Source organism: Callithrix jacchus, chromosome 13 (genome assembly GCF_049354715.1).
Source record: "Callithrix jacchus isolate 240 chromosome 13, calJac240_pri, whole genome shotgun sequence".
Lineage (NCBI taxonomy): Eukaryota > Metazoa > Chordata > Mammalia > Primates > Cebidae > Callithrix > Callithrix jacchus.
The window spans coordinates 114,989,127-115,000,688 of record NC_133514.1 but is presented as its reverse complement, the minus strand read 5'-3'; the positions used below and the strand labels follow the sequence as shown (position 1 = coordinate 115,000,688).

The following is an 11,562-nucleotide window of genomic DNA, read 5'->3' as shown; positions in this document are numbered from 1 at the left end:
CCCTCTCTATATATAAATTACACATTCCCACATAGAAAGTGTTTTTCTTGCTAAGTGCGATGGCTCATGCCTATAATCCCAGCACTTTGGGAGGCTGAGTTCGGTGGATCACAAGGTCAGGAGTTTGATATCAACCTGGCCAATATGGTGAAACCCCCTCTCTACTAAAAATACAAAAATAAGCTGGGCATGGTGGCACATGCCTGTAACCCTAGCTACTTAGGAGGTTGAGGCAGGAGAATCGCTTGAACTCGAGAGGCGGAGGTTGCGGTGAGCTGAGATCATGCCACTGCACTCCCACCTGAGTGACAGAGTAAGACTCTATCTGAGATTCATGCCACTGCACTCCCACCTGAGTGACAGAGTAAGACTCTATCTCAAGAAAGAAAGAGAGAAAGAAAGAGGAAAGAAAGAGAGAGAAAGAAAGAAAGAAAAGAAATGAAAACAAAGGGAAAGAGGTTTTCTTTTCCCCCCAATGTTGACGATGTTAATTTAGTTCATATGTGCTTGCATTTATATTAGTCAAAAGAAATGCTTATAGTACAGAATTGAGGAAAGTTGCTGAGTAAAGCTGCTATTTAAAGATTTATAGATGTGTGAGAGGTATTTCTGTTAATTAGCATCCCCGAATTGGTCTAATTATGTCTGTGCCTCACATGTCTTTCAAAGATCCAGTATTCTTTACTGTCTATTCTTGTTCTCAAACCAGTTCTCTCTGTGGTGAAAGAATGCATGGGGGCTTATTTTGACAGTAAGAGACTATCAAATGGTTGCAATATTGGAATAAAATAGCTATCTGAAAGTAAGAATGTATTATTTCCACTTTGTTAAACGCAAAAAAATGGTAACAAGTAATGGCAAACTGTGGTGGATTTGAAAATGCTTCCTGGCAAATGGCAGTACCTATCTCCAGCATGGTACATAAACGATGAAGTATGACACTGACTTTTCCGTGAGTATAGTTTAGGAGGATGAGAGATTTGGGGAGTACTGCATATTTTTACTATTTTGCATGGTAGGCTAACCAGGAAGCACTTGGCTCAGAGGTACTTTTAACTACATCCTTACACTCAGAGGAAAGATTTTGTCTCACCTAGCAGTATGCAATGCCTTTCTGGACATCCATTCCAGTTGAACTGATCTGACGTGAATTTCATCTCCAGTGCTTAGAGATGAGGCCTTGGCAGTTCTGTTCTAAACCGGGAGAAGAGCGGTGAGAGGGTGTATGGGAAAAGAAGGCCTTCAAAACCCCCTGCCTGAAAAGACCCCCGTTTGTTAAGGTGGAATCGGACACTGCTGAAATCCTCAAAGGAAAGAGGGTTAGCTTTGAAGAACGGAGGAGTAAGAAGAAATACAGATGCTCTAATGAACAGCGCTGACTAAATTGATTTTCATTATTATTATTAACGTATCAGAAAAGACATATGCAAGTCAAAGGGCAATGTATTTTTTTTTTAAAGACGTTGTTTTTAAAAACCAGGCTATAGACTGTAGATTTAAATATTAATTTTATTGGTTTTTTTTTTTTTTGTTTTTTTAGAGCGGCATGGACTATACGGCCCAGTTGTCTGTGCAAACGTTGTGCAGACGATAATAACCGCTGATAACCTCACTGCAGCATCTATCATCCTGCCAGAGTTGTTTGTTAGAGCAGTGAAGATCGGCAAAATCAGGCGTGCTGCTTGATTTTGCCGGCAGCAAAGGTACTGAAGGGTACTGGGAAGGCTGGTCAGTATTGCTCTTCCTGTGGTTGCTACTATTATTATTGTATGTTTTGCTGTTGTTGTTTTGTGTTTTGGCAGAGGCCAGCGCTGTTTTCCGGGTGAAAGAAGACCGTCAGCCGACCTCAGCCTTGCCGATAGAACTCCCCAATCTTCGGTCGGAGTCCGCAGGTCCGCAGCCAGTGGCAGGGAGGCACGGGCACCCGCAGGTGGCGCCCCACGTCCGTGTTTGCGCCCTCGCCCGCGCTCCAGGCGCAGCTCGGAAACCCAGCGCGTCTTCCCGGGTCGTTCGAGCGAGCGCGGAGCCCGCAATTTAATAAATAAGCGAGAGCGCCATCCGCTTCACCAGCCCGAGGTCCAGAGGAGCAGACACACAGACCCTGACCGGGGCTCCTCTTTCAGCCCTGAAGCAACTGGACTTCAAACGGGATTCTGGAACCGCAGCTCCTAAATCATCAAATTCTCAAGCTTTTCCTCTCTCCGTCCCAGCCATCCCAGTCTTTTTATTTTTATTTTTTAACCTTTTTTTTTTGCCCCTTTCATTATGAAAGTGGTCACGCCATTAAAGATTAAGACTTGGAGGGAATTGGGGAAAGAAAAGAAAGAATCTAAAAGAAGAGAAGCGACTGGTGCTTTTAAGGGTGCCTAATTTTCAAAAGAGACGTCTGGGAAGATTTTGCTCTGGGCGTTTGGGTGAGCCGGACCTGGGTGTTGGAGGGTGCCGCGGGCACTGGAGCGGGGCAGGTTCGGAGTCCCGGGGCAGCGGCAGCGCTCGGCTGTGCCCTCTAGGTCTGGCGGGGCTGCGTGGCCGAGGGTTACCCACTGGGGAGCCGCGCTGTGGGCGCGCTGGGCGCGGGAGCGCGAGGGGCCCCAGGTAGCGGTGCGGGCGCAAAGCGCAGGGGTTGGAGGCGTCCTGGCTCGCGGCGAGGGCGCTGAGCCCGGAGAGGCGCGGGGCCCTGTTCCGGCCAGTCTCGGGGCTCGCGGTCCCGCTCTCGGCGCATAAGCGGGCGCGTGGGGCGCGGGGCGTGGTGCACCCCTGAAGCTGCGCGGGCTGGCGCGGGAAAACGGCAGGGCGGGGCGGCGCGGTTATTGGCCACGCGCTGGGAGCAGGGTCGCGCTCCGTGTCCGCCTCCCGACAGCTCCCGCTGGCCTCATTTTCTCTAAGCAGAGCAACTTCGCTGACCGCGGAGCTAGCCCAGCATGGATGTTCCAGGTAACCACCCCGACCTGCCCTCCCTCCCCTCTGCATGCAGGCGCCTTCTGCGTGGATTTTAACCAGGGCTGTCGCTGGTCCAGGTCGAGGGTGGGGGCAGTGGCGAGGGAGAAGGGGAATCATGTAGGATTGGGCTGCGGACAGCGGGTGTTTATCAAGCGCCAACTTCTCCGTTCTTAGAAAGAACACTGGAAGAGTGAATGGGAGCCTGTGGGCGGTGAGGGGGCGGCTTCTTTGCGCGTCTCTGGGCTGGTATTGAAATGGCCTGTCTGCTTTCCTGGGAGGAGCGGGGACCCGGCAAAAGTGCAGGCGGGCGCGTAAGTTTCCAGAAACCTGCAGGTGTTGCCGCCCAGCCGGGAAAGAGAGAAGCCCCTGGGTCTGGAAGCCGGAGCTGGAGAATAAGCGGAGCCTGGGATTCCGTCGTTGGAATCCGTCCTTCGCCGGAGAGAGGAATCCCAGGGCTTTCTCCACGGGGCTCGCTAGTGGCTGCGGGGACGTTGGAAGTGGGTGTTGGTTTTACTGCGTGTGTGTGTGTGTGTGTGTGTGCGCGCGCGCGTGCGTGTGTCATTTCCCCCTCTTAATATTCACACTAAGGAGATTCCTGGGGTTTGTTCTTTGGGTGGAAAATAGATAAAATCTATTACCAAAGGGACTTAAATGGACTTTAGCTACCTCTCGAGGATGGAAAAATAGAGGATAGCAGGGAAACAAGGAAAAGAAAAGGGGCTCCGTGGTGCTGCTCCGAGGAAACGCCGTCAGACGAAGGCGAGAAGGGAAGCCCCCGTGGGTTCTTCTCTGCCTGCGTCTCAGCCCCCTCCGCGCCGGTGAATGGGCGGGGTGGCGGTGACGCCTTCTGAGGGTCTCGGGCCCGTCTGAGCGACGAGGACCTGCAGAAGCGCGCCCCCCTCCCTCGCCGCAGCCCCGCGCGCTGCTCGGAGCCTTCAGGGATGCGCTGCCCGCCGCGCCCGGGCGTTTCTCTGGACCTGTTGTGCCAGATCGGAAAGCGGGTTGGCTGCGCGCGGGACCAAGGGGGTGGCCTTCGGGGAGAGGCCCCGAGCCGCAGTTCCCTTTCTTCCCTGCGGCTCCATCTCCCGGTGTAAGGCTTTGGGTTCTGTGCCCTGACAGGTCCACGGGCGCCTTTCTTCTGAGAACGACCCTGGCTTTGACCGTCAGAGCAGGGGACCAAGGCCCGCGGAGGCTGCTCCGGGCCCCGCGCGATCCTGCGCGCCCTCCCGCGCTGCTCCGGCCCCCGCCGGCCTCCGCCCCCGCGCGCCGCCCCCCACCAGCCCAGATGCCGGCGCCCGGCCGGGGGCCACGCGGACTGCGGCTGACCATGCCCGGGCGCCGGGGGGCGCTGCGCGGGCCGGGCGGCTGCGGATCCTACCTGGGGGTGGCGCTGGCCCTGCTGCTGCTGCTGCTGCCCGCCTGCTGCCCCGTGCGGGCGCAGAACGACACGGAGCCCATCGTGCTGGAGGGCAAGTGCCTGGTGGTGTGCGACTCCAGCCCGTCGGCTGACGGCGCCGTCACTTCCTCCCTGGGCATCTCCGTGCGCTCCGGCAGCGCCAAGGTGGCCTTCTCCGCCACGCGGAGCACCAACCACGAACCGTCCGAGATGAGCAACCGCACCATGACCATCTATTTCGACCAGGTCAGCCGCCGGCCTGCCCACCCCGCTGCCAGCCCAGCCCGGGGAGAGGGGCGGGGACCTGCGCGCGCGGGCTGGGGTTCAGGCTTCTAGGACGTGGAGCTCCCAGGCTCTGTCCTCCCCTGTGTGCTGCCATTCTCTTTCCTCCTGTTTCATAGAACACACTCCTACTCATTCCCTCTTCCACACTGTGGCTTTTTTTAAACTTTAAAATGGTCAGCTAACTTGGCACTTGGATGAGTGAGAGTCCCTTAAGGCTGAGCTTTCTAAGAGTTCCCTGAAACTAAATATTTGAACTATATTTCCCAAAAGGAAACATTGCACGTTTTACTTTTCTCGGCGGGGTGGGGAAAACTTGTGGTTGACGGTCTTCAGTTACCCAGGTGGCCACCTGAGGGATTGAGTGCATTTAAAACTCTCCACGTTCAAGAAAGGAGTCTTCCCAAGTCTCTGCCAGCATTTGAAAAATACATTCCTATGGCTTATTTTTTTTTTAAAGTTTAATTAGATCCCATTTGTCGTATTTTGAGAAATACATTGGGGAAGGGATGTTTATCTTTTTAAAAAAGAAAAGTGAGGAAGAGCAGGAATGATTATATAAATAGAAAACAAAATATTGTGATTATGTAAGTAAAATATATAGTAAATGAAACACAAACGAGCCAAGGCTGTATGTCTAATGTATACATAAATAGTGTGTTGGTACAAATATTTAAAAAGAGCAGTGGCTTATGTCATCTTAAGCCACTTAACTTATGCCATTTGGTTCAATGCAGAAGGTTCAGAGATATGATCAGGCGTTTCCAAACCCTTCTCTGGGTTATTGGTGCTCAGGGTTAGGGCTGTGACATTCTTTTTGTGTCCCGCTCATCTGGTTTCTGTTGTTTTTCAGAAAAAAAATATTAAAAACATGATAGAGATTTCCAAACTTTAGCTAATTAGCTTAGTCCTTTTACCAAAGTGTTTCCCACAAAATGGAGCACTGGCAGTCACTGACAACCTACCAAGGCTTACTGTACATGTATAATTGACTTTCCTTTGGTCTGTTGAGCAGCTTTTAAACTTAATAACCATAAACCTACAGACACACACTCTTGACTCTATTTAAGCCAGTGTATTTATTTCTTAATCATTATTAAGCATTGAGTATTTGAGGGTTTTCTTTTTCCGTGGGGGGACACATGTGTCTCTTTCTTTAATTCATTTTCATTTACAAAACATAAAAGTATGTTGATTATGTCCTGATGGGACAACAATGGAATAGTCATTTGGAAATTAATACTCTATTAGTAAAGTTTTCCTTATATGCTATTATTGTTATATTATTATTATACACATACCAATGTCTTGCAGAGTTTTCATAGCATTTTAATATCCACCATGGCATTTGTGTGTCAAGAAACCTCTGTGATGTAGGGCAGGACAGGTAGTAGCAGGATTCTAATTTTATACATGAGCAAACTATGGTAGGGTGGGTTCAATGTTTCTCTGGCTCCCCAGGTAATGAGGAGCTAAGGTCTGCTTTTCAGGGTCTGGTTGGGTGTTCTTTCATCTACAGCAGGGATAAATTCTAACTGAATTTATCAGTTTCCAGAATTTAAAATTGAGGTGAAGGAGTTGAGGGGAAAGAAAGAAGCAGCCTCTGAGGCTTAAATGGAGAATGCTTTATTCTTTTCTAAAGCTTTGTAAGGAAGACAGCGAGCATAGCCTTGTGAGACTGAGAATAGACATCCAGAGGTGCTCGTCTTAACAATGGAGCCCGGAGTGTCTATCTCAGTCCTGTCCTTGAGTGGAGCTGAAGTGGTGCTCACAGCTGAGTGGAAGAAGCTGGAACAGGCATATTTCACAAGTCATTTCAGCGGTCGTCATTGGCAGCATTTCACATTGCATTGGGAATTGCGTGTTAGTCATCTATAATGAGCCTGTAAGAAATAACAGCAAAGGTATTCAGGTTGAAGTTTATATTCTCATTAGATGACAAGATCTTAAATCCAAGGATGATGTTGTTGCTGGCTGTTTGTTGTGAAAGGCAGGCCATCTTATTATGATAAAGGAGTTGTGCATTTATGGGTAAGGATGATGGAGAAAGCATCCAGATAGTGGTCAGAGTCCATGTTGAACATCTGAAAGAAACTGGGACATCATGGGGGTCCTGCTAGTCTTGAAATTCTGCTTATGAAGCACACCTGCCCTTCTATCTGAGGAAAGCCATCTGCAGGGTCATGCAATCTCATTCCAGGTGGCTAATTTTGTCATTGTTTTGCATGCTGTAGAGTTCCCATTTGCTCAAGCTGCAGATGATCCTCTATTTGCAGGACACTAGAGCTCAGGCAAGGGAGCGGCACATTGCTCAGGAAAAAGTAAGGAAAAACAGAAGTAGCAAATGTTTTTCTACAAAGTTCTTTCATTCAACACCCATCACTGAGCACCTACTGTGTGTGTCCAGGGTTTGCCAGGCACTGGGAAACACTGGAACCTCAAACCTCACAGAACCCCTTTGTCTCCAGGAGCCCATGAAGTTAGGCCCCAAGCTTGAACTTAGAGAAGTGATCTCCTTTAATTAGACTCTTGCTCCAAAGCCCTTTCTCTCCCCACTCAGAATGGAACTCTGTTTTTGTCAAACAAGGCATCATATTGATATTCCCATAATGCCACAGACCTCCCTGGACTCAACTTATGATTTGCTCAACAAGCTGACCATCTTCCATTCCTTGCTCTCTGCCCTGCCCCTTAACTTAGGAAATTCACAGCCAGTTTTTGAATGCATAAATAAAATAGTTTTAAAAATCTCAGTTAAAATTTATTAAAATAGCTTTGAGATTACTTCCTGCTATAGGATATTTTAACTTCAGCACTGCCTCCTTCCTGGGGAAGCCAGAACGCTGAGGATGCTGAATTGGTGTTCCCAGCCACTGATGAAGGAGGCACGCTCGTTATCCAAGGATGATGAAAACATATACTGAGGAGGGACTTGCTATTTTGTGCTGTGTTCCCTCTTCTTTTTCAGGTATTAGTAAATATTGGCAACCACTTTGATCTTGCCTCCAGTATATTTGTAGCACCGAGAAAAGGGATTTATAGCTTCAGTTTCCACGTGGTCAAAGTGTATAACAGACAAACCATCCAGGTGGGTAGATTTGAAACTGGATCCTTTCAGGTTTGGGTTTATAGCTCCCCATTACTAAAGGCCCTTTCACCAGGTCTGTGAGGCTGAGGGAACCAGGGTGCTGGGCTCTCCAGGGAAGATGTGGCTCTGAACCAGATGGGGGTGCTCACTGTCAGGCCCTTTGGTGTGTGTTCTAGGGGAGGGACCGGGGTGGGACTGGGGATATTTGCAGAGCAGAGAACAGTGTGTGGGAGTTGGGTCCTTTATGGTCTGTTGAGCTCTACTCTCTGCATTTTAGGTCAGTTTAATGCAGAATGGCTACCCAGTGATCTCCGCCTTTGCAGGAGACCAGGATGTCACCAGAGAAGCTGCTAGCAATGGTGTGCTGCTGCTCATGGAAAGGGAAGACAAAGTGCATCTCAAACTCGAGAGAGGCAACCTCATGGGGGGCTGGAAATACTCCACGTTCTCGGGCTTCTTGGTGTTTCCTCTATAAACACAGAGCCCCCCTGGATGGTAGGGAAATGGCAATCTGGACCCAGGAATCCACCCTTTAAAACACCCTAAACTTGCTGGAATTGGACACCTTGTTTCCAACCTCCGTCAGACTGTTGCAGTAGAAAAATGATTTCCTTTGAAACCTCCAGTACTTTTTGCTTTTTTTTTTTTTTTTGGAATATTGACAATTCCTCGGGAACCTGGCCTCTAATTAGTTTTAGATGACAAGGTCTTAAGGAGAAATGAAATGATCGATTTGAGCAATTTGTACCTGTGATTGTAAAGTCAATATCGGATTTTATTGTCGGGACCATGGGCCTCTTTTGTTTGTATGTTGTATTGTTGACCCAATGGAAGGAGAGCTCCTGACTCCAGGATGGGCTGCAGGTTGCAGTCAGGGTTTGAAGCAGAAACCCAGCAGAGAACCACCCGCTGGACAGTCCTTGACATGTGTTCTGTGTGTGTCTGTATAGCCTTAAGAAAAAGAATGGCTTCACTTTCATTGTATTCTTCCCCCCCACCGTGTGGATGGGAGGACTTGGGAGGGGGATGGGGACATTGTGAACCTGTCAGGAAGTGCTTTATCCAGAGAAGCAAATTTTGCACGATTGGACTGTAACGTTTGTTTTGTATTGTCTGTGTGTTTTTTCTTTAAAAGCTTTCCTTTCCTTTCCACACTCAGCTCTCCCGCCTCAGCCGCACTTTTATTTTTCTCACCGGAGTTGGGGAGAGAAAATATATGTTGAATTCCTGAATAAGACCAAACAAAACAAAACTTTAAAATAACTGTATGTTTTTTTATTTAGATGAGACCAAATTAAACAAAAGGTATCTGTTTATCAAAGTAAAAATAACACAATGGACAATTCTACTTACTCTCTCAAAGAGATTCTAAGATGCACCTTTAGAACTATTAACAGCAACCTGGATTTTTCTTTTTAATTTGTACTTCAGAATCTTTTAACTTGGTGTTCCTGGGTAGTCCTGAATCACGTGAGTTGGGAGTGGAAGCTGTAAAGACCAGATCTCCTACACATACAGTTTCTTTGCCATGTGTGATGTGACTTCTCAGCGGGTGTTTTAATTTATTTGGATCCACCTCTGAGTGAGCGCACAGTGATCAGGTGCTTCAAAGCCAACAGGACCAGCTCCTCTTCCTCCGGATCCTCTTTTGATCTGCCCAGGAAAGGGATTCATTGACACTCTCCTGCATGCACCTGGCCAGAAGCCACCTGGAAGTCACCGTGGTTAAGATATTGGTGGAGGCACCCCAGGAGCACTGATACAAACCCTTCTTGTTTTGGCGTCTTGTACAGCAACATTATTAAGACACAGCTGAGAGTTGATGGATGTGTAATTCATATGCCAAGGAAATGTCAGTCATCCCAAAGCAATCAAAGAGGAGACCTCAAACTGGATGTTAATTTGTTCTTTGTGTAACAATGTAACCAAAATATTGATGACAAAAAGTCATAATTTAAGATTCAGAATAAATGGATTTGATGTCTAGCTTGCTCTTATCCTCCACTTCCTCTCCCAATTCACAAAATATGTGGAAGTAAAGGCCGACTGTCAAGGACTTGGGGACGATAAATCCATACAGTGCCTCTGTAGAAAAATGTACTCTCAAACACACATGCCAGTATGTGCCGACCTGGCTGTGGGTCTGGATGGTTATTGTACGCTTAGAAACATTTCAGTTTATACATATGTATTTTTTGAAAAGGTAGATATTGTGGGGATAGGTGAAAAAGACAGCTTAAGAAGGTTTTAGGCATAGGCAGTCTGCTTTTATCACATGTCATCTTTGATGTGATACAAGTTCTAATCCAGTATTTTCATCAGCAAACGTTGATATGAAAGAAACTAACACTTTAAGAGCATAGTTGTTTCTAAAAATGTGTGTGAGGATGGAGAGGCATTGGATTCCATTTTTGAAGAAGAAATTCAGTGGGGATTATACAAATAACGAAATGTATAGTTTGAAGACGGGTCTAAGTTTTACTGTCCTCAGATGAAGAACACACTGGGATGCACAATTTTATTTGAATTAAAATGCTGTTGCATTTTGTGAGGGAAAAATCAATAAAATAGCATTGGGGTAACTTGGCTCTGTGATGAGCAGACATACTTCTAAATAAGAACATTATTAAGGCTGATAACATAAATAGAAGGATGCTGGAACATGGCTTATTGCTCTTGGTTATTTTTGTCCTCTTTCCCTCATTTTTTTAAACTTATGTTCAATTTCAAACAAACAGGAAACCTCATTGGGGGCAATATAATATTTCACAGATTTAAGCGTATATGAGTACTTGTTACTTTTGTCACTTAAACATATATAACACATGTATGTTTGTATCACACCTTTATTACATACAGGTTGTTATTGGGCTATCCTGTCTAATAAATAAGCTATTAAGTGGACCAATCTAAACAAGAGTATATTTCAGGAGTTTGTTTTGTGTTAGAAAAAACTTGTTATCCTGATTATTCTATTTTAGTTTTTTTCTCCTCCTCCTCCTTCTATTCTTCCTCCACTTTCTTCTTCTTCTACTTCTTCTTCTTTTTCCCTTGAGATGGATACCAAAACCTGCCTCAGGGAGAAGCCATGCTGCTAGTGTCTCTGAGATGGTTTCTCATCCCCTGCAGCATCTGCCAAGGTTCTCTTTGGCTGAGGATCTATGAGGCATATGAAGCTCCTGTATTTTGTCTACAAAAATGTATAGGTCAGGTCAAAATGCAAAATATGTATTATATATATATATATATATATATATATAATTGCTTTTAGATTTGGGGGTACATGTGAAGAACCTGGAAACCATCATTTTCAGCAAACTGACACAAGAACAGAAAATTAAACACCACATGTTCTCATAGGCAGGTGATGAACAGGAGAACACATGGACACAGGGAGGGGAAAATATGTATTTTTTAATTGGAAAAAAAGAGACAGATTCATAACATCTGAAGGGCATCTGAGCCCTGTCTCTGGGCTTCAGTTTTCTCATCGGGGTGAGGGCAGTATTCATGCAAGCCTCCCTACCTCACAGGGCAGTTGTGAGGACCACACAGAAGTGCTGTGAAAGCTGAAAAGCACTAGGATAACATGGGGGGTTATCATGGCAGGGAGGGTATTTCTGCACAAGCAGATTTTTCAACATGCAATTTATGAAAAACGCTATGACTGACGGACAATTTTATGAAAGTAAATATCCATATTTCTCAATAGACTATTAAAACTGTAGCGCTAGGTTAGAATTTTGTCTCATTAGATTTCAGGGATGATAATAATATCCAAATCTATAAATTGTAATATTAACTTAATTCTCAATTATGTTCATTGGCTCTCCTGTGTGGTTCAAGTTCACCTCTC

The 11,562-nt window shown here is 46.5% G+C and overlaps 1 protein-coding gene across 7 annotated transcripts; it reads left to right on the top strand.

Moving 5' to 3' along the window:
• Nucleotides 1-1,975: 1,975 nt before the first annotated feature.
• Nucleotides 1,976-10,620, top strand: CBLN2 (cerebellin 2 precursor). Of its 7 annotated transcripts, none has more exons than XM_035271336.3 (5): nucleotides 1,976-2,414; nucleotides 2,890-2,934; nucleotides 4,060-4,582; nucleotides 7,587-7,706; nucleotides 7,984-10,620. In XM_035271336.3, exons 3-5 carry the CDS (start codon nucleotides 4,226-4,228, stop codon nucleotides 8,179-8,181), a joined length of 675 nt encoding a protein of 224 aa, XP_035127227.3. In that variant the 5' UTR covers nucleotides 1,976-2,414; nucleotides 2,890-2,934; nucleotides 4,060-4,225; the 3' UTR covers nucleotides 8,182-10,620. The 7 variants fall into 7 exon arrangements, 5 of the variants coding, with proteins under 5 accessions (XP_035127227.3, XP_078203129.1, XP_078203130.1 ...); XM_078347003.1 differs by having other exon boundaries at nucleotides 2,887-2,934; XM_078347004.1 differs by lacking the exon at nucleotides 2,890-2,934.
• The last annotated feature ends 942 nt before the right edge of the window (nucleotides 10,621-11,562 follow it).